This window comes from Eretmochelys imbricata, chromosome 2, assembly GCF_965152235.1.
Source record: "Eretmochelys imbricata isolate rEreImb1 chromosome 2, rEreImb1.hap1, whole genome shotgun sequence".
Taxonomy (NCBI): domain Eukaryota; kingdom Metazoa; phylum Chordata; order Testudines; family Cheloniidae; genus Eretmochelys; species Eretmochelys imbricata.
In genome coordinates this window covers 73,448,840-73,472,182 of record NC_135573.1, presented here as the reverse complement: position 1 = coordinate 73,472,182, position 23,343 = coordinate 73,448,840, and the positions used below count along the sequence as shown (strand labels likewise).

Sequence of the window (23,343 nt, the reverse complement as noted above, 5' to 3'; positions counted from 1 at the left end):
GACAGGATTAATTGCTGGGTAGAAGACAGGCAGATGTGGGGGTGAGAGCACCTGCAGCAGGGGCCAAAGTCATGTTATCCAGTACATGCGGGAGAGCAGGCAACATAATTGTCACTGCACACACCTTGGAGATGGGAAAGGGGGGTTCAAAAATGAAGAGAATGACCTAAAAAACACAATAAAATGGTTTTTTTACAGTCATATTTTTTCAGGCCAATCTCATGACTTTGGGGGGTCTCACTCATGAATTTTGCTCTCTTGAAGTTGGTGACACTGGATTTGGCAGATGGAAAAGTGAGGTCAAGTTTAGAGTGCTTATCACTATGAGGGTGCCTGCTTGTGATTTTTCCTCCTGTTCCCTGACTACCCAGTGGTCTTCCAGCTCACCCCTGGGCTTTCATGCCACCTCCAGAGATTTCCATCCCCTTCTTTTTCCTCCTGACATTTTTCCCAAGTTGGTTTCCCTTGATTTATATTCATTTTATTATTGTACTGGGTGGCAGGGAGGGAAGTGGATATGCATTAAATCTAAAACTATTACGGTGAGTATTACCATATTATCTTAAGTGTGAACTTGGGCCTTGTGTCTCTGCTGGGCTCTTCTCAGTTAAATCATTGGGTGCTTTATATGTAGTTCAGACTCTAAAGTGTGCCAGATTCTCTGGCAACAAGATTCGGAGGGTTCCAAATTCCAGTGCATGGCAGAGTGTAGAAAAATGTAATAGAGAGAGGGTTGGGTGCGATGCTTCTTACTGTGGATGTGTGACAAGAAAAGGAGAAAGGCGTGGATTTGTGTGTTGTTTAAACTGTAGCCCCTGCTTGCCTGACAAGAAAAGTAATGATTGAGATGGAACTGCACTGGAACAAAGGAGCTCTGATGCTGTGAAGCATGTTACAGAGCAAGTGGTGAGGGATGCGGTGCTCTTATTGGAGGGCCAGAATTAGGTTTGCAGTCTGTCCTGATCCCTCCAATCCCATTGCCACCTTAATATCATAAAAATGTCAGACTGGAAGGCACATCTAGTCCAGTTCCCTGCACTGAGGCAGAACTAAGTATTATCTAGAGTGACCATCCCTGTCAGATGTTTGGCTAACCTGCTCTTAAAAACCTCGAATGACAGAGATTCCAAAACCGAGGTAATTTGTTTTTGAATTCTATGTCTCGTGGGAAGTGGAGGAGTTGAGTTTTATTTAAGTATTTGGTTCTACAGAATCTATTTTAAATCAGTGTCCGAGGGGTAATTTCAGAGTATTACAATAGAACAAAGAAAACCCCACTTATAAGGAGAAAATATATATTTCTGGGCTCTAACCCAGCTATCCTGCAAAGACTGGAGTTCAGTTAATGTGCTCACTGGTAGTATTCTGAATATTGGAGAGGCAGTGGGAAAAGAGGGGGAATATATGGAATGTCCCTACATGTGAGTGGTCCTTCTGCCATAAAGAATCTCAGACAAATCAAGAAAGGAAACTGAAACATGAAGTTTTTTCTTTCGGGCATGTAATAAATATAGTCCTAAAGATCCCCCTTTCCAGGGTCAGAGAAACAGTGGAGTTCATCGATTCTTTTGTCTCAGGATTAAACAAAACTCCTTAATTCCCTCTTTCTTCTGGGTCAAAGCAAACAAATAAAATCACCCTAAACTCTTTCCCACATCTGCATTCCTCCTTTATTCAGGACAGAAACAAAATTCCCAAGTTTCCCTTTTTTGGGGGGGGGGGGGAAGGGTTAAACAAACAAACTCACAGCTATTTGGCTCTCCAGCTACTTCTTTCTCCTTGTACATGTTAAGTGAACACACACCATAGTTTTTCTATAAATAATTAATAATAGACACTTTGAATTAGCAAATACCTGTCCAAGTGCTTTAGGTTTAGCCTGGACAATCCCAAATGTGTAAACATAGAGGATAGATGGCACTGACAACAAGGAGGTAGAGGAGTGAAGCAGAGAAGGAGCCAGAAATTTGATTTTTGTGGACATCAGCGTCACATGTGTCATGCACAGTAGGCTGGCAAAGTTCCCATTCCCATACAAATTCTGAATGTGAAGTAAGTAAAAATCCAGGACCCCATCCCACAATACACACCCCTTCCATCCTTGCTTCATCCCATCACAGTCTCTTTTAGTGTCCCATTTATCTTGATGGCAAAGAAAGGCTAATGATCTAAGATACATCAGTATGAGATTAGAATCTGAAGTAACAAAATTGATGTAAAGAGTTATGCTTTTTACACCAATGTGAGAATAGTCATGCCTTATAATTGTAAGCAAAACTGACCTCTGACTCTTTTTTTTCAGAGAGCTGGAACACCAAGTCAATGAGCAGAACTGCACGTGCAATCTCACCCAGTTCTGAATGTATGAATTCTTTCTTCATTTTCAATAATGAATACTCTGAAACGCTAGCCAAAAACTATCCAAGCACAATACTGTACAAGAAAGGCATATGTTACAAATTTAATTCTGACTCATCCACTACTTTATGATTCAGTATATTTCTATAACACTTACTCCTGTAGCTTGGAACTGTGGGGGTAGGGTGTATGAGTGTCTGGGCGGAGGGGGCAGAGCTGGACTGTCGGGGGAAGGGTGCAGGTGTCTGGGCCTTGGGGGCACCATGCGGCTGGGCTCTGGGGGAAGGAGTGTGAGTGTCCAGGCTGGGGTGCGGGGCGCAGCTGGGCTGCGAGGGGTGAGGGAGAGTGTCTGGACTAGGGGCACCCTGCGGCCTGGCTCTGGGGGGAGCGGTGTATGTATCTGGCTCTCTGGCTGGGCTCTGCGGGGGAGGGATAATATAATTGAAACTGGTATGATTATGTAGTGTTATTTTGAGATATAAAATATGCAGAATTTAAAATATGTGCAGAATTTTTAATTTTTTGGTGCAGAATTCCCCCAGGAGTAAACACTGGTAATACTTGATCAGGAATTTCTAGTACTAATATATTACCAAATAATATGACAAATTACCATCCTGTTTCCCATATTACCAGCACCCTTCATTGTCCAGCAGAACACATTTAACCTGTTTCCCCATGCTTATTTCCTCCCCCCACTGTTACTCTCACCTCCTGGTCAACTGTTGAAAATGGGCCATCCTGATTATCACTACAAAAGGCTTTTTTCTCCTGCTGATAATAGCTCACCTTAACTGATCACTCTCATTATAGTGGGTATGGTAACACCCATTTTTTCATGATTTCTGTGTAGATATATATATCTTCCTACTGTATTTTCCACTGCATGCATCCGATGAAGTGGGTTTTAGCCCATGAAAGCTTATGCTCAAATAAATAAGGTGCCACAAATACTCCTCCTTCTTTTTACATTTAAACAAGTATCCAGGAGTGCAATATGAAAATGAAATGTTTGCTATATGAGGATTCATCAGTAAATAGGACTACAAAAATCTTTTCAAGATGAATTGCAGTTATCTTGGGTTATGCAAGAGACTGATATTTCAGGCTTGGAGAACCTTTTGAGTCCTAATTTTAAGAGATTGGTAAATTGATATGACAGAAATTACTTCCAAAGAACTCAGTAATTAGAAGATGAATGATAACACTGATGAATGTAATATATGAGAGGAATTTGTTTCATCTAAAGAAAACCATAGATTTACAAGAAGCCACAACATCTCTAAGGGGAATAGATGTGGAACAGTTCAGGATTTGTTTTTGTAAATCTTTGCTTTTTACTTGCCTGTAGCTTTTGAAATGTTGATGTATAATTTTGTATCATTTTAAATCCCATGAAGACATAATACAAATAGTTCTGTACATTTATTGTATTTCTAAGTCCAAGTGTAATGTGAACACTTGTCCAAAAATCATTACATAAATATGACACCTTTGCTGGCAGTCTCAACAGGGGGACTAAGGATTGAATGGGGTTGGAAGACTTAACTACTCTTTCACTCCAGAGGTGGTATCAAGGCTAGGGCTGAGTCAGATTGGTGGGACAACATGAAGAAGCATGCACTGTCCATGATGTATTTGTTCTTTGGAAAGATAGGGACTTATTCCTTGTATGTACTGTTGCATGTTATTGCACCTTACACAATTGTTATAGTGAAATAAATTATTTGTTATGCCCATTTTTCACTGCTGGCCAGGGTGATATATTTGGAAAGTGTGTATTGAAGTGAATAATAATTTAACTACTTCCCTTGTTTGTTAAATAGCTATAATTCCTTTTCTTTCTGCATTGCATGGAGTATTTTTAATTTAAAAATTAATAAAGTTTTTTTTTAAAAGGGGATCATGAAAAAGTACAGAAAAATAGAAGCAGAGATTAATGGGAATATAGTCTTGAGATTCTCCAATAACCAGTGGCCTCAATTCTTGGGTCCAGACAAGCCCTGGGGAGTGCAGGACCCAAGGGAAAAACGAAGGTACCTTTTGCAGCTCCCAGTTTTGGGACTGGCAGGGAGCTGATATTACCCTTTGTGTAATTTACACCTGACTGCCCACAGCCCCAAAGGGTCACTGAAGTGGGCAGGAAGTCTCCAGGAACAGTACAGCCCTGCCTGTTTTTCACAGACACGCTTACTATATTGCAAAAAGAAAAGGAGTACTTGTGGCACCTTAGAGACTAACCAATTTATTTGAGCATGAGCTTTCGTGAGCTACAGCTCACTTCATCAGATGCATACCGTGGAAACTGCAGCAGACTCTATATATACACAGAGAATATGAAACAATACCTCCTCCCACCCCACTGTCCTGCTGGTAATAGCTTATCTAAAAGCCATTTCCAGCACAAATCCAGGTTTTCTCACCCTCCACCCCCCCACACAAATTCACTCTCCTGCTGGTGATAGCCCATCCAAAGTGACAACTCTTTACACAATGTGCATGATAATGAAGTTAGGCCATTTCCTGCACAAATCCAGGTTCTCTCACTCCCTCACCCCCCTCCAAAAACCCACCCCCATACACACACAAACTCACTCTCCTGCTGGTAATAGCTCATCCAAACTGGCCACTCTCCAAGTTTAAATCCAAGTTAAACCAGAACATCGGGGGGGGGGGGGGTAGGAAAAAACAAGAGGAAATAGGCTACCTTGCATAATGACTTAGCCACTCCCAGTCTCTATTTAAGCCTAAATTAATAGTATCCAATTTGCAAATGAATTCCAATTCAGCAGTTTCTCGCTGGAGTCTGGATTTGAAGTTTTTTTGTTTTAAGATAGCGACCTTCATGTCTGTGATTGCGTGACCAGAGAGATTGAAGTGTTCTCCGACTGGTTTATGAATGTTATAATTCTTGACATCTGATTTGTGTCCATTTATTCTTTTACGTAGAGACTGTCCAGTTTGACCAATGTACATGGCAGAGGGGCATTGCTGGCACATGATGGCATAAATCACATTGGTGGATGTGCAGGTGAACGAGCCTCTGACCCCCCCCCCCGATGTTCTGGTTTAACTTGGATTTAAACTTGGAGAGTGGCCAGTTTGGATGAGCTATTACCAGCAGGAGAGTGAGTTTGTGTGTGTATGGGGGTGGGTTTTTGGAGGGGGGTGAGGGAGTGAGAGAACCTGGATTTGTGCAGGAAATGGCCTAACTTCATTATCATGCACATTGTGTAAAGAGTTGTCACTTTGGATGGGCTATCACCAGCAGGAGAGTGAATTTGTGTGGGGGGGTGGAGGGTGAGAAAACCTGGATTTGTGCTGGAAATGGCTTTTAGATAAGCTATTACCAGCAGGACAGTGGGGTGGGAGGAGGTATTGTTTCATATTCTCTGTGTATATATAGAGTCTGCTGCAGTTTCCACGGTATGCATCTGATGAAGTGAGCTGTAGCTCACGAAAGCTCATGCTCAAATAAATTGGTTAGTCTCTAAGGTGCCACAAGTACTCCTTTTCTTTTTGCGAATACAGACTAACACGGCTGTTACTCTGAAGCTTACTATATTGGTGGCTGTGGAGGGTATTATAGTGATTTGCTGGCTTGTTGCTACCCAGGGATTACTGTTACGCTAGGGAAAATTTCTGTGTAGCCTGTTAATAACTTGTAATTCAAATCTGTTGAGATAATTATATAGGTTTTTTTAAGAGCAACATGAAACAGCTTAAGTGTCATAACTGTTCAGTTGTGCAGATGAGTCTACAATTTGTTTGGATACGCAGACCTCTTTGAAAAGGCGTGTGATCCAGTTACAGCTCAGTTGGATAATTTGTAAACAGTCAGATGCTGAGCTCTTGACTCATATTTTACTGAAGCAAAACTCAGATTAATAAAATCCAAAGCAGTTTGTTTTTGCTTGCTTGTAAAGATCTCAGGACTTGTCCTAAAATAAACAATTTCTGCAGTCTCATAAAGAATATGCGTTTTAGTCCCACTACCAATCAGGTAGCAATTTGAGCTGTATATTCCTTTACTCTTGGCTGCAAAGCAGAATGTTTCATTCCGAAATAACTTGTGCTGGAAACTCAGGATTTATAGTGGCTGATAGGATTACCGTGTCCTTTCCACTAGCATTCTGGCAGTGAAGAGCTAGAAAACAGTGACTCACATATGGCTAGACTTTTTTTTTATTGAGAGGGGAATTAGCTCAAATGGTAGAGCGCTCGCTTAGCATGCGAGAGGTAGCGGGATCGATGCCCGCATTCTCCAGGGGGGTTTTAATCAGAGAACAATATGTTTCAAAGTGACCCGTTTTTTCAGTTCTGAAGAATATGCATATTTTAAGTTACTTCTTGAGGCTTTTTAATTTTAGAAAGTGATGGGGGAGGGGGGCCTTTGTTTCCTGGGAAGGTCAGTTTGTGATCTGTTTTCTTGAAGATTATCACAGCTGCATGCATAGAAGAGAAAGGTAATTGTTGACAGCTGAAAAAAATGAAACAAAAGGGCTGCAAGAGTTTCCGCTTGTTGCTTGTGATTTTTGTCTTTGATATTTCACCGCTCTAAACACTTGTCCTTATTTTCTTTTTAAATTCTAGATGCATCCTGCTCTTAACATTTTTGTATGGGATCAAAATAAGTGTACATATCAAATTAATCCACCACATTTTAAGTAAGGGATGTTCACAATATGCTTGAATTATATTTTTTAGCTGGTTATGGAAGATAAACATAATTTTGACAGTACACATTCTTTTCTTTCATAAGTATTGAAAGAATGTGCACAATGCAAAGGATAAGGCAATTCAGCAGAGGTTGAGTTTTAGAAGGTATAAATATTTTTGTAAAAGCTATGTCAGGGATGATTTTTTCATCAGGTCATCCCATTTGCAAATATGGTTAAAACAGAGGGTTGTGTCATTTTTCTGTTTTTATAGCATGGAAAAAGCAAGGTGACAAGGAGGCGTGTGACAATTCCAAGAGAAATTGGTGTCCATAAAAACACCTTTAACATTATATCAAAGAGGCGAAAAGAGTGAGGTAATCTCTTATTGTGCCAGCTTCTTTTGGTGAAAGAGACAAGCTTTTGATCTTACATAGAGCTGGTCTTCAGTTCTGGGAAAGGTACTCAATGTTACAGCTAACTATGAGGTGGAACAGATTAGCATTATTTTACTCTTCTATAAACTGTGTTCAATTGTCCTGGAATGTGAGCATTTTTATATCTAACACTGAGACCTCATGTTCAGCTGATTATCCACCACTCTCTCTAATCCTTTTCAGAGTCTCTGCTTTCCAGGATAGAGTCTCCCATCTTGTAAGTATGGCCTACATTCTTTGTTCCTCGAAGAATACATTTACATTTAGCCATATTAAAATACATATTGTTTGTTTGCCCCCAATTTAGAAAATCAGCACATATTGCTCACAATGCACTGACCTGTCCTCTTCATTATTAACCACTCCCCCAGTTTTTGTCTCATCTGCAAACTTTGGGTGATGATTTTGTTTTCTTCCAGGTCATTGATAAAATTTTAAATAGTGTAGGTCCAAGAACTGAGCCCTGCTGGACCCCACTGGAAACATACTTGCTCAATGAAGATAATCTCATTTACAATTACATTTAGCCAATACATTAACTGTGTGCTCATATTGACAGGTTTTAGCGTAGCAGCCATGTTAGTCTGTATTTGCAAAAAGAAAAAGGAGGACTTGTGGCACCTTAGAGACTAACCAATTTATTTGAGCATAAGCTTTTGTGAGCTACAGCTCACTTCATCGGATGCATTCAGGAATGCATCCGATGAAGTGAGCTGTAGCTCACGAAAGCTTATGCTCAAATAAATTGGTTAGTCTCTAAGAATCATAGAATATCAGGGTTGGAAGGGACCTCAGGAGGTCATCTAGTCCAACCCCCTGCTCAAAGCAGGACCAATCCCCAATTAAATCATCCCAGCCAGGGCTTTGTCAAGCCTGACCTTAAAAACTTCTAAGGAAGGAGATTCCACCACCTCCCTAGGTAACGCATTCCAGTGTTTCACCACCCTCCTAGTGAAAAAGTTTTTCCTAATATCCAACCTAAACCTCCCCCACTGCAACTTGAGACCATTACTCCTTGTCCTGGCCTCTTCTACCACTGAGAATAGTCCAGAACCATCCTCTCTGGAACCACTTTTCAGGTAGTTGAAAGCAGCTATCAAAGGTGCCACAAGTACTCCTTTTCTTTGTGTGCTCATAGTATTCTCTATCTTAAATATATAGAATGTCTTTCAAACTGGCATGTTTTTTCAAAAATAGAAGAAACTTTTCTTGTGCAACCACTGTAATTGAGAGGTTTCAGAGTAGCAGTGCATCCGATGAAGTGAGCTGTAGCTCACGGAAACTTATGCTCAAATAAATTTGTTAGTCTCTACGATGCCACAAGTACTCCTTTTCTTTTTGTAATTGAGATGTTAATTCTCAAAAAGAGAGCCCCTCCTGTGGTCTTGTGATAGTAGTGGCTGGGGAGACTGACTGAGAGTGGTTGCAGATTTTGCTGCTATTGATCAAAGAATATTAACCCAGTGACGCTAACTGTTACATTGCATTTTATTCTGAGAATAAGATGCATGTTGGTAAACCTCAGTGCTGAAGAGACAAGTTAAAGCAATGCTGTGCAGATTTCTAGGGTCAAAATATAGCCTGCAATGAGAGTAATCAGATGTGCTTGCTTTTAAACAATAGAACACTTCATTTTGAATGTGGAAAAAGGAATTGAAGAGACAAAAGGATGAGAGCAGGTGAAGATCACAGTTGGTCAGCTTGGTGACACAGCCTCTCAGAGGTGACAGAAACATGCATCCGATGAAGTGAGCTGTAGCTCACGAAAGCTTATGCTCAAATAAATTGGTTAGTCTCTAAGGTGCCACAAGTCCTCCTTTTCTTTTTGCGAATACAGACAAATACGGCTGTTACTCTGAAACCTTTGAAAGAACTGTACTTCCTGAGTAGGCTGAGTAAGTATCTGGGAGTCCTTGCTAGTGCTCAATGGTGAATCAGACACCATTTTATTCTCTGATTGGAGAGCTTGCAGTGTTTGAAGACAGCTGCTCAAAAACGTTTTGTGAACAACCTTCTGCATGGCCCATACAGCTGGGGAATTAGCTCAAATGGTAGAGCGCTCGCTTAGCATGTGAGAGGTAGCGGGATCGATGCCCGCATTCTCCATAAACACTTTTTTTTGGCTGTGTCAGGGAAGGGAGCAAATAGCAATTAATTACAAAACTTCTTTTCTTTACTCTTCGGTATTCTTGTATGTGATGTTTTTTGTTTTAATTTGCATTTCTTATTTCTCAAGACTTGTATGTGCAATAAACAGAAGAAAATGCAATTAATATTTATCTGAAGAAGTCTCATACACAAACAAAGCTATTAAAACACAATTAATTACTTGACTTTTGTTATTGGGAAATCAATTAATACAAAATGATTTGTCCCATTGATTATTTAATAAAAATAACTCTAAAACGTAATCAGAACACTTTAAACGATTACACATATCCCAAAAACCTTCTTTTCTGCTGTTCTCATCTTTCCCCCATGGCTTAATTCCAAAATGAAATACTAAACACTGCAGTTGTAAAGAAATAAATGAATAATATTAAAAACCTTTACTGCCTTCTGTTTGGAAGCTAGATAAAAGGTACATTTTTTCTGTTGTGAGTAGAAAGACCAACACAACAGCAATAACACTGAAATTATGTACAGATGAAATATGAACTATTACCGTAGAATATCATATACTGGAGAAGCACACAGTTTTTGTGGTTATCAACTGCTTTGGCATACTTCTGCAAAAAGGGGAATTAGCTCATAGGGTATGCTACTTGCTTACCATATGGGAAATAGTAGGATTGATACTCATGTCTTCCTGTATGCATTTTGACTGGATTATTTATTCTAAAACTGAAAATCAGTAAAAGAATATAAACACTTTTAACATTAGCTTTATTCAAAGTAAAAACTTTATTCGATAATGACGCAGTCACATGCCACTAGCAGAATTTCTGTATTTCTTCCTTCATACTGGGGAGGGGGACAAAAATATAACTGTAAAACAAGAACCAATACACATCTTTGGTATATACCCTAAATGAAGACTAATCATTAACAGGAGCAATGAAAAGCTGTTTTGAATTTGTTTCAGTCCTGATGTGAAGGATTTGTATCTACACTGTACTCTGATTTCTCTTTGAACGTCTGATTTTTATACGTCATAACATGCTCCTGTAAAATTGTTCCAGTGCCAACACAAAAAAAATATTTATGCATCTAGACATTATTACAATATGAGTGATTAAACAGCCCATCATTTCCATTAAATTCCGCTAAACTAAATAGTTAGCTTTTGAGTTTTTATTTGGCCGATAAACTCCGGTTTCATCAAACAACTTGGTAAATGCTAACCCTCTACAACCTTTGTCCAGCTAATCTGCTCCTGTTTAAATGTACCAGTTCTCAGCACTGTCACCTTTTGAAAAGTGACCATTTCAGGAATGACAAAGAGTCCGGTGGCACCTTAAAGACTAACAGATTTATTTGGGCATAAGCTTTTGTGGGTAAAAAACCACTTCTTCAGGTGCATTTCAGGAATGGTAACTTCATTTACATGCTTGTTTTATCCCTCACTGTATAAAATACAAAGAATTTTTGTTAAGATTGTAAGGATATGTCTACACGACAAAGTTAAGTAGACTTAAGTTACATCAATGTACAGGCACCACTGTAATTAAATTGCTGTGGTGTGTCCACACTATGCTCCTTCTGTCAGCGGAGTACACAAAACTGTATGCTTTACAATATACAGTACACAAAACTGTATAGTGTAGACATGGTCTAAGATTCACTTACAGCCAGAGATTTTTCAGTATTAGTTTACCCACCCAAATCCAACATGAATGGAAGATCGGACAGTGATAAAGACAGAATCACACATGATCTCTTTTTGAATGACGCATCTGACTATACTTGCATCACTAAGGTCATGTGTACACTACACAGTTTTGTCCACATCAGGCAGCTTACGTTGACCCAACAATGGAGATGTACACATTGTAGTGCTCCTCCCACCATTTTAACTCGCTCGCTACATAATAAACTATTAGAAGTTAGAGCAACACAGTGTCAGTTGTTACCCCAAAATCTCTGTTATGGAATAATAAGGAGGTGACATATAAATAACAGGTTTGAGTCCTACCAGCATCTATCAACTGGGAGACTTAGAAATCTGTGTGCCTTCTGCCTGTGTTGCATTGAAATAAAGGATAGAGAGAATGTAACCTCAAACAGAAAGAAGATTTACTAAGGGATAGTTGCAACTGGAGTGGAGGGCGGGGGAGGGGGACAGGTCCACTGAGGGGGATCACTACAAATACCCAAGAATAAATTCCAGCAAGGGGCATAGAACCCAGACCTTAAACGGTCCCTCGGTTAAACTATTAAGTACCCAAAAAACAATTACGGTCTCTCTTTCACTGTAGAGGGAGGTCACCGGCAGCTGATGGACCATCTCAGAGTCTAAGGAACATCAGAGGATCTGGCTCTCTACCGCCGAAGCAGGAGATCAACAGATCTGGGCTGATGGCAAAGTCTTCACTGGATCCTTTGATAGAATACAGGAATCAGATATCAGGTAAGTATCAAAGTCCTTGGCAGGTATTAGTGACTGAAGACTTGATCCGATGCCCGTGCAAAGAAACTGGACGTGGCTGCCTCAATGGTGGACAGCCCCTGTGTCACCGCAGACAGTTCCTTATATGCTCTATGTGGCACAAAGTCCTGAGGCACACTCTGGCAGACACTGCCCCCAACGTGTTCCAGCCAGCTCTCAGTCCCTCAAGTTCTGGCAGGAAACAGAGTTTTCGTGGGAAAATGCCATGAAGAAAGTATACCAAGATGGAGTTCAAACCTTTCCTACAACATGCCCCATCTTGAATTCTTAGACTCCATTTTGAATTGCAACAACATTTATTATAATACATACCAAAAGTATAACCATACACCAATAACACCTTACACAGGGTAAACTCTGCATTGCTTATGTTCCACTAAGTGGCCTCCAGGAGATATCTCACAATGCCCACCATGGCCACTGTTCTGAACTGCATCCAGACAGACAGGTGAATACCCCTCCCCTCTTAAAGTCCCAGGAAGTTTTGAACTTGCTTTTTCTGTTTGCTTGGTGTGGCAAGCTCACATAGCAACAGCCTGGTGAAACGAATAGTACAGGCATCAAAATTAGAAACTAGTGATGAACGGAAGTAATATTTTCCCACCTGAACTGCTTTGTTGTTCCATTCCTCCTGACTTTTCTGAACTAATCTTATGACACAATGCTTATTTCCATTAATTTAGCATTTATCCCCTTTTGTGAAAGCATTCCATTACAGGAGAGTGGAAGTTTGTGCTGTCCCATTGTAATTGCCAATGCTATGTCCTCTAATGGGGATGTGGAAAGTAACTTTAACATTTGTCTTACACCCTTTTGTCAAGGTTCCTTCCCCACTCTAAACTCTAGGGTAAGATGTGGGGACCTGCATGAAAGACCCCCTAAGCTTATTCTTACCAGCTTAGGTTAAAAACTTCTGCAAGGTACAAACTTTGCCTTGTCCTTGAACAGAATGCTGCCACCACCAAGCGTTTTAAACAAAGAACAGGGAAAGAGACTTGGAGATGTCTTCCCCCAAACTATCCCCCCAAGCCCTATACCCCCTTTCCTGGGGAAGGCTTGATAAGAATCCTCACCAATTGGTACAGGTGAACACAGACCCAAACACTTGGATCTTAAGAACAATGAAAAATCAATCAGGTTCTTAAAAGAATTTTATTTAAAGAAAAGGTAAAAGAATCACCTCTGTAAAATCAGGATGGTAAATACTTTACAGGGTAATCAGATTCAAAACATAGAGACTCCCTCTAGGCAAAACCTTAAGTTACAAAAAGACACAAAAGCAGGAATATACATTCCCTCCAGCACAGCTTATTTTACAAGCCATTAAACAAAAGAAAATCTAACACATTTTCTAGCTAGATTACTTACTAACTTTTCAGGAGTTGCGAGGCTGCATTCCTGATCTGTTTCCAGCAAAAGCATCACACAGACAGCCCAAACCCTTTGTTCTCCCCCGGTCCAGATTTAAAAGTATCTTGTCCCCTCATTGGTCATTTTGGGTCAGGTGCCAGCAAGGTTACCTTAGCTTCTTAAACGTTTGCAGGTGAAAGGGTTTTGCTTCTGGCCAGGAGGGATTTTATAGTACTGTATACAGAAAGGTGGTTACCCTTCCCTTTATATTTATGACACCTTTTTACTACTTTATGCATAAAGGAGCCTGAATAAGGTTTTCTTGCTTATTATTGATATTAGGAATGTCAGATCTCAGACATACGAGACTGCTCTTTCATTGCTGTGCATTCCATTCTCCATTTACAGCTAGGTTTAATCACCCACATGGAAGGGTAGCATAAAGACATCTTAATAAGTTGGAGTGAACATTGGATTAATTGAAAACATAACACTATTCCTTTATGGAGACTTCACATGAACAGAAATTCTCAATCTGTTAGAGCAACCATTTGTGGAGATACTTATGCCTTTCTCTTCCCAGTTTTCCCCTTTCTACTGTATATTTTAGGATTGATGTTTGTGATGGGAAAGTATTAGTTCATATAGGGAAAGATCCAATCCTATAATCAGAACCTTCACTAAAGAACAGCTTTCAAATACAATTCTAAAATGTTTCTATAATTTTATTGACCTAGTTACTAATGTGGGACTTGAAAGGTTCTGACCCATCTGTTTGTGTTCACATGTAAGGGTGTCACCAATTATTGTGTACTAAGAATAAATTCTTCAAATAGATCTGGTACTTATGTGTACGATCACATAGAAACTTTAAGAGCCACCTCAAAGTAGCATGTAGTGATCTGGAAATTTATTCCCCCGCTCCAGAGAATTTCCAATTTGCTTCCTTCACAGAATAGGGACATTTGAGCAAAAGCATGAGTCAAACAAGTGGGAAGCTGCTACCTCTTTCTTCTAAAGATATTCTTTATAACAGTAAGGATTGGAGAGGAATTATTTTCAGGATAATACATTGATTATGAATGCTGTGAATATGAAAACATAGGCTGAAGATCAGGAAAAGGTTTCTGACAGCTTGATTAGACTCCAGCTTAATTTCCCAAAGGAAGTACTATAAGCCTTACTTGCTATTTTTGAAACGGGGGACAAAAATATCAGCAAATGGAGAGTGGGGAATGCTGCTGAATTGAAAGGGAGCTGAAGTTCAAAAGTTAGAAAACACCACATGATTAATTAGTGTTTTGTATTTATTTCAGGGAAAGAAACTTGCCTGGCAGAGTTTTTTAGCAGCATGTTTCAACATGCATTTTAAATTTGTTGTAGGTAAAATGTAGCTTTAGGTTATAAGCAAATGGAGCCTGCTATTTCTGTATAATTCTTTCTGTTCTTGAAGACTGATCTTTACTTTAGGGATTTCTCCTCCATCAGCAGTAACTGGGCATGTTCTGTTTTAATTCAAGTTTTATCAAAATAGCTTTTCATTATTCCTCCTTCCTGGAGAAACCTAACGGAGGAATTGCCGTTGGACCAGTCATCAATTTAGTTCTACATCCTCTCTGATCAAGACCAGTACCAGATGCTTAAAGGAAAAGAGCAAGAAAACATGTTGTGGACAACTTGTAATAAACATCGAAGTTTCTTCCTAACACTTATGAATCACAGGTTGGTTTGTGGTCTGAAGAATAAAGTTTAAGGGCTTTAGGCCCCCACCCACCTCTTCTAAAATCTTTTATTCATATTAGTGTCTTATCCTAGTAAGCTCTTAGCCTCTGCCATAATGTATTCTACAAGTTAGTAACACTCATTTCTGAATCCTCTCTAGGTATGCTGTATTATTTGACAGGGTGAACCAGAACTGAACTCAGTATTCCAACTGTGGTGTACCATGACTTCAAGGAGTTGACATTTTTGGTAGTATTTTCTATTCTATTCCTTAAGCAGCCTACGCCCTTGTTCAGTTTGACTGCTGCTCCACAGAGACCAGAATTTTTCATTGAACTAAAGACACCCACAACTTTCTTCTTAGCGGTTAATTTAGAACCCAGCAGCCTGTATAAATATTTCACATTCTTCCTTCTAACATACATTCCCAGGCATATATCAGCATTAGTTTTTGTGTGCCTAGCTTAAGTGCTACTGCTGACTAACAGTTGTCATTTACAAGTTCTGTCCTCCTTGCTATTTACCCCCTTTCCAATAACTTAGTACTGCAGAACACTCGAATACTTTGCTTACTTTTTTTACTGTACTGAATGTTGACTAATTCAATACAGTAGGATTAAATGATCAGTTTCTAATGTATTGAACTTTATTCATCTTTAGCTTGTTTTCAGTTTTCTAGAGAAACTTTCTTTTGTCATGTTCAAATACTCTTGATCTCATTTACATGTAGGGAAGCTGTGCATAATCTGAAACAGTGTGAGAACTGACCTTGTGCTCTGAAAGCAGACGAGGAGCATAATTAAATAGCCAAAGGCCACTTTTCCACATCTATAAAATGTCTGTAGTGTTAGTGTTATGCCTACATGCTGCATCCTCTGATTTAAATTCCCACTGCAATGGAAGAGAGAAAATGACCGGGAAGATAGTCTGAGCTGTCCTATGAATTATAAATCTTACAGCAATACGAGTTTACTGTAGGAAAATGACCTAATGTGAAACTTGGACTTCATTGTAGCTTGTTATGGTAAAAGTTTAAGTTGAAAGCAGAAAGGCATCTTTTAACAGCAATTACAAACATTGATGGGAGGAAGCAGTAATCTGAGGGAAAAGGAAAAAATGGTTACTTGGTTCTTTTAAACTGCTAGAAAACAAAATGAAGTCTGTTTGCAGTTGCTGGACACTAGGTTGAAGTGTTCACCAAGATTTAGCTTCACTTTTTGAAATGCATAGAAAGGCAAATAAGCTATTAATAAAACCAGTGGATTTTAATTTCCAAACGTCACAAGCACTAATCTCTGTGTAGTAAAAATACTACAGCATAATCTGCACTGATTTAAAGTTGCATTTATATCAAAAAGCAGTAGTTCTAGATGAATTTTGACATTTGGGCTTTAAAATGCATAAAAATTGTGAGCTTGTTTTACCAAGCACTTTATTGAAAATACATGAAATGTTAGTAACCCATTTTATTGAAACAAATATAGCGGTGTTTAATTTAACCTTTTTGCAGTCCTTCAGAGGTGTTCACCAACAGGTCATCATCATGAATTTTGCCACAGAGAATAATATTCTTAAACGAGATACAGGTCTCAAGGGAAATACGTGGAAAAAAACAGTAAAACTCTGCTATTAAGTTTGCTGTAATGAAATGCTATCTAACAGTCTTTCCAGTAACAGTCAAGAAGTCATCATCAGCCAAGGCACGAAATGCTTCTTCAAACATTTCTTTAGTGACAGCCTTAAAGAAAAGAGAAAAGTTTGAGAACAAATACAAAAGGCTATGTTACAAAGCCCCAAAGAAAAATCATGGGATTCTGCTTGTCTCACCAACTTCCATGACAAGTTTGCCAGGTTTTAGGTAAAAGTTTTGTCTTTTTAAGCTGTGAAATTCATCCTGGAATGCAACAGTTAAAGTGGGTTCTTTCTGGCTTGTGCATCCTCAATGATAATAAGAGATTCTGCGATCATGGCTTATGATTTTGTTGATGTGCAAACCAGAATAGACACCTATAGCTGACAAGAATAATCAGCTTATTTTTGTTAGCAGGACAAGCATGTAAGTAATCAAGATCTCTTCTATTCCACAGGTGGAACTTATGTCTATGAAGGAAACAGTAACTGAAACCAGAATTAAGCTAGTTAATCAGGAACACCTAATGACCAACTGACTAGCAGGCTCATCTTATACCTATTGATGTGTCAGGTGGACAACGAGTAAATAGATTCCAAGGCCAGAAGGCTCTACTGTGAACACTGATTACCTGTATAACAAACAGCATATGTACAATTTCTAGAGCGTATCTTTTAGAAAAACATCCAACCTTGATTTAAAAATTGTCCAACTTCCATTAGATCATATTATATCTTTCTCTGCTAGATTGAAGAGCCCATACTTAGTATTTATTCCCCAGGTAGATACTTAGACTACAATCAACTTAGCCTTAACTTTCTCTTTGTTAAGCTACATAGACTGAGCTCTGAGTATCACTTTAAGGCATGTTTTCAAACCCTTTAATCATTCTCAGGGGTCTTCTCTGAACCCCCTTTAATTTATCAACATCCTTCTTGAACTGTGGGCACCAGAACTGGACAAGTATTCCAGCAGCAGTTACACGAGTGCCAAATACAGAGGTAAAATAACCTCTCCACTGTTACTAGAGATTTCCATTTAGTTTTCCTAGTCAACTGAGATACAACTATAATCGGTACTGAGGACGCTGCTGAGTACACAGAAGATCCCCCAGGAGATGGAAAAGTTTTTTAAAAAAATCAAAGTAGTATACAAAGAAAGCAGAAACGTACTGCGTCAGACTGTGCATGGAGATCATCAAAAAGCTGTTGGTATTTTAGAGCTGGTGTTTTATCCTTTGACTGGATGAGCTTCTTCAAAGCTTGAGCCAGCTCCTCCTTACGTTTACGGGCTGTGGCACTTATCCCTTGGAAAAAAGTACAGAAAAAGTTACAAAGGATATAATGTTGACTGTCATTTCTGCTTTAAATATGAGAATGTCAACATTAGAAACTGAATTCTTTGTAGCCGAAAGAGGGCTAACAATATAGGCTGCTGTATCAACTGTTCACCTAAGGTATTAGCTATGTTTGGGGAAAGTTTTGCAGATTTCAAGTAAAGTTTTTCAATTAAAAATCGGATTTCATTGTAAAATGAATATACTGACCTTGACATTACATCCAGGTTTGACATTTATTACCTGGATTGCTCAATATCCAATCTGAAGCATTTACAAATCCACAAACCAATCACTGAAGATAACATCACCAAACTGAAATAGCATATATAGTTTTCTAAAGCCAGACCCATTAGATACTAATTTATCCTTATGTGAGCACAAACCTGTAGTGAGAATGGATATGTCCACAATGCCAGTTCTTGGATCAGTAGCAGACTGTTTCAGAGCTTCCTGATGGAGTCGTTTTGCTTCTTCAACATCAATTGTTTCAACTTTGTTGGAAAAACGTACTTTAGCATGAACTTCTGCCAGACGGATCAAAAACTCAAGCTGTCTGGGATATACAGAAACCATTCCTCTACCACTGCCAATCTTTCTCATGTCCACATAAGCCTGAAGGAGAAGGAAGGGGGGAATGTTTTATGTATGAGTAATTCACAGATGTATTATGTAGGACGTATCCAGACTCCATCCTTCAGAGGATTATCAGCCTGGAAAAAAAATTCCAAATATTGTGTATCCCCTTAAATATAAATGCCATAAACATCTTCACTATTTCCCTTGCCATGACTGACATCTACCACAGCTAGTAGGTTTCTCCTTGTGCTTGATCCTGTACAAGGCCATAATAAACTGGGCAGATTATTCCTGCACCCTACACAGTATCTTTGGGGATCATTGTATTAAATTGATGAACGTTAAACTCTTCCATAGAAGTTCCACTCCTGGTGGTGGTTTGCATAGACTGGGTCAGGCTGTGTTATCCAGGAAACAAAGGAAGGGCTTTGGTGTAAAAGGATGAGCATGACTCATGGCCTTCGTTTTGGTTCAGCAAATGGACATAACTCTCTGCCCAAGGGGAGGTCCCACCTCTTTGCGGAAAGGTGGAAGGGAGGTGCGCCCATCAGCCTCCCCATTTGGAAAATTAGTGACCTTTAGTGGGAATTTAAATCTGTTTATTGTTTGTTTTCTCTATAATGCTTTTGCCCGGTGGATAAATGTTTATTTGGAAGAGCTGTGGGGTGACAGGTAAAAAAATCACAATTATTGTCCTCTGAGAAAGCAATGCACGCTTGCTGGGGATATCACAGTGGATGGCAGGGAGCTGTGCAGCCTTAATATCCCCTGTCAGAAGGGTCCCTATCCGGAGACAGGTGATGGCTGGAGACTTGACTGGGCATTTCCAGAGTGAATCCAGGGGGAAATACAGGTGCAGTTACCATGAAACTGAGACAGCTATTAATGTTAAATCTGGTCTCAAAGCACAGAAGAATATGTGGAATGCTAAAGCCTATCACTACTATCTGTACAGGTATATCTATAAAAAAGCATGAGAAAGTTCAAGTTCTACTGAAATTATGTGATGGTTCTGTACGAGTATGGGAAACCTGTTCAGGGACAGACTGGTTTGCACAGAATGACTTCTATGCAGGATTAAAAGGAAGGAGAATAGTAAAGACAGAATATAGATTTTAAAAAGATTTCAAGAGCCTAATAAAGGAAACCGGTGTACACAGTTCTGGTACATCTTATCCCACAGGAAGGTTCCCCCCCCCCTTCTTTTTAAATCATGTACTTTAAATTTCACATCCACAACTTTTTACCTCAATAAGGGCCTGACTTGCTTCTTCACTTAGTCTAGGATTAACATAGCTACGAGCATACGCAATGTAATCCCTCAATACTGCTATGTCCATGTACTCTTCTTCCACCAGCTCTTCATTTTGGTAGAACAGCGCAACCAAGTGGTGAGCAAGACGTCTGTCATATGCTTCATCACGCAGGTCCAACATTAGAAAGATCAGATCAAATCTGCATGGAATAAAGATTCAATACTTAGTGCATAAACTTTTTCCACCATTTACACTACTTGGTTTCATGATTTTGATCAAGCAAGTGGAAGCTGTGTGAAATCTAAAATCTGAAATTTTATTTGTTACATCATGAGTACCGGATACTCTCAGGATGTAAAAAAGGAGGAAAAAAAAAAATGTGATTTTGCTTTCAGTCTACAGAGCTGAGTATTTGAAGGCAGAATGTTTTCAGAGGGCTTCCAACTATGGAATTTTCTCCCATCATTCGCCTAAGAATGTCTGAAGGCTGGGACCTTCCACGCATAGCGTAAACTTCATTTATTCAAGCTTCTGCCTGATGAGGTGATGGAGTCTACATATGCTTACAGTTTGATCTTGAGGGGGAATGTATTTACATGTATTTGAAGTCTGTCTACTTAATGTATTGAATAATTTCTGGGTGCAACTGTATTCTGAGAAGGATGAGATAGGCATATTTTTAGTCAGATTTCAAAAGATGACAACTACCTGTAATTTATTAAATTAATGGAATTAGACACTCAATCATCCATAGTTACTTATTTTCTACATGGCCTAAAAGAGTTCTAGGTGCCTCATGGTATGAGGTATGGTACATATTTTGAGAGGTTAAAAATCTTAATTTATCATCAATAAGCTCAGGCCTATAAAAAACAGAAAATAGGGTGACACTTGACATAAGAATACAAACCATACACTTGTATACTATTATATTTGGCTTCCTAATTTGTAAAGCATGCAATGGCTGAAAGACTAATTTTTATGCTTTTCTGAAGATGTGATGCCTCTATCATTGTTCATTAAACACTTACTTCAGCTACTAATACAGCTTGACAGGAAGAAAAGGCAACTCAGGTATGTCTACGCTGGAGCTGAGGTGTAACTTCCAGCTTGGGTAGACATACCCAGGTTAGCTCTGAGTTGTGCGATAAAAAAGGAAGTGTTGCTGCCCTGGCAGAACTGGCTAGCTGCCTGAGTATGCACTGAAGAGTTTCAGATGGGATCATGCCTGGAGCACCTATCCTGTCCCACTGCTTGCACTGATGTGGCTACACTTCTATTTTTAGCACTGTGGCTTGATGACCATTACAGCAGGTATATCTACTTGAGCTGGAAATTACACTCCACCTCCAGAGTAGATACATGTCCTCAGAACTAAATGTAAAATACTCGAGATTTGAAAATGGCAGTGCCTGTGCAGTTATACAAAATCTTGAAGCAAACAGAACAATGCACACAACAAAACTTTAGAGACACTGCCAAATCCCATTATTCAATACCAAGCACTATATGCTAGAAACTGGTCAGCCATTTACAGTCCTCTGCTAGAGTATTAGTTAACAACATTACTTTTAAAGTAAATTTAGAAAAAAGCTTTTGCTTTCTACATTGCAAATGTCACCCCCACTCAACATGTTCCTGCACACACACACACACACTTTTTATATTACATATACACACACACAAAATAGGGAGACAGAGAGAGTGGTTTTGTAAAAAACCAAGCAAGCATGCATCATGGAAACATAAGTCTAATTGTAATACCTGGATAACAATGTATGAGGAAGTTGGATGTTTTCAATAGTAGTTTTCTTTGGATTCCACTGCGACTCTATAGGGTTAGCGGCTGCTAGGACAGAGGTGCGAGCATTCAGTTGGCAAATAATTCCAGCCTGTCAAAAGGAAACACATTTGAGAGCAAACAACCTTTCCTAGCGGAAGGAAGATTCCAGCAGCTATGTTAAGAGTCCCAAGACTTGCTTCTTCTAACAAGAAAGACTTTAAAGAATTAACTCTTGCTGGGTTCACCAAAAATGCTTTATAAAAAGGGTTCTCTAGATCAAGAGAAACAACCTCATTACAAAAGCTTGGGTACAAAATGGAACAAGGTTATCTGGAAGGGGTATTACATGCAGTGTGCAGCCACATATGCTGAGTCTGCAACATGCTGAATGTTGTCATTGAAATACAGCTCCAACATCTATACTCTTACTCAACTTTGAGGTTGTATTTCTGCCAACAGTCTTCTCTCTAGTTCCTACATTACCTTTCCAATTGTACTGCAGTGTGTGTGGAGCCTGGCTGGTGGATGGTGGCGTGAGGACAACTGTGGGGGGGGACGTGGACACAGGTGTTCCTGGGGGCACGGGGTGTGGCAGTTGGGGCATCGTGGTGGCAGTGAGGCTGGTTGATACTGGGCCTGGCAAACGGGCACAGACTGGTGGGACTGCATGGTCTTGGTGTGGGATGGTCTTGCAGGGCAGCAGAGATCAAAACACTGAGCAGAGCAATCAGGGCAGGCATTGTGGGATACTGGCAGAAGCCAGTTCTGTGACAAAGCAATCAGCCGTGTCTACACTGGCTCTTTGTCAACAATAAATGGAGGAGAAAAGACAAAAAAGTCTCTCGAAGGGGCGAAAGATTTTTGTCGCCAAAACTGGGTGTTTTTTGTAACAAAAGTCCCATTGTAGTGTGTACGCTCTTGCTGTTTTGTTGCCAAAAGGCAGTTTTTGGCGACAAAACTTGGTTGTGTAGACAAGGCCTGAGTAAGCCTTATACAAGTAGTTCTACTAACTTCAGCAGGATTGTTTGCTAACAATTTACTTGGCATGAGTAAAATTTTGCAGAATTGGGTTCTTGTTTTTGACACTAACAGCACTGGAGTTTTATATTAAGGGTTGTTCAACCATTCTGCCTCATGCTTGATCCCGATTATGTTCTGACATGGCTGTAGTTTAATCATTACGTACTTGATTTTGGTAATTAATTGATCTTTAAATATTCATGGTAAATAGGCCTAATGGCCTGTGATGGGATGTTAGATGGGGTGGGATCTGAGTTATCCAGGAAAGAATTTTCTGTAGTATCTGGCTGGTGAATCTTGCCCATATGCTCAGGGTTTAGCTGACCGCCATATTTGGGGTCGGGAAGGAATTTTCCTCCAGGGCAGATTGGAAGAGGCCCTGGAGGTTTTTCGCCTTCCTCTGTAGCATGGGGCACGGGTCACTTGCTGGAGGATTCTCTGCTCCTTGAAGTCTTTAAACCACGATTTGAGGACTTCAATAGCTCAGACATAGGTGAGAGGTTTTTTGCAGGAGTGGGTGGGTGAGATTCTGTGGCCTGCGTTGTGCAGGAGGTCGGACTAGATGATCATAATAGTCCCTTCTGACCTTAGTATCTATGAATTAT

General features: G+C 39.7%; 1 protein-coding gene and 1 non-coding gene across 2 annotated transcripts; one reads left to right on the top strand and one right to left on the bottom strand.

Moving 5' to 3' along the window:
* Positions 1–6,552: 6,552 nt before the first annotated feature.
* Positions 6,553–6,625, top strand: TRNAA-AGC (transfer RNA alanine (anticodon AGC)). Its single transcript has one exon. It is a non-coding gene; the product is annotated as a tRNA-Ala (tRNA).
* Positions 6,626–13,195: 6,570 nt separating this feature from the next.
* LOC144261118 (DNA replication licensing factor mcm4-B-like) lies at positions 13,196–23,131 on the bottom strand. The gene is made up of 5 exons (XM_077810298.1): positions 21,700–23,131; positions 19,927–20,134; positions 18,487–18,715; positions 17,937–18,070; positions 13,196–16,872 (listed from the first exon to the last, which is right to left on the bottom strand). Exons 2-5 carry the CDS (start codon positions 20,113–20,115, stop codon positions 16,786–16,788), a joined length of 639 nt encoding a protein of 212 aa, XP_077666424.1. The 5' UTR covers positions 20,116–20,134; positions 21,700–23,131; the 3' UTR covers positions 13,196–16,785.
* Between the last annotated feature and the right edge of the window lie 212 nt (positions 23,132–23,343).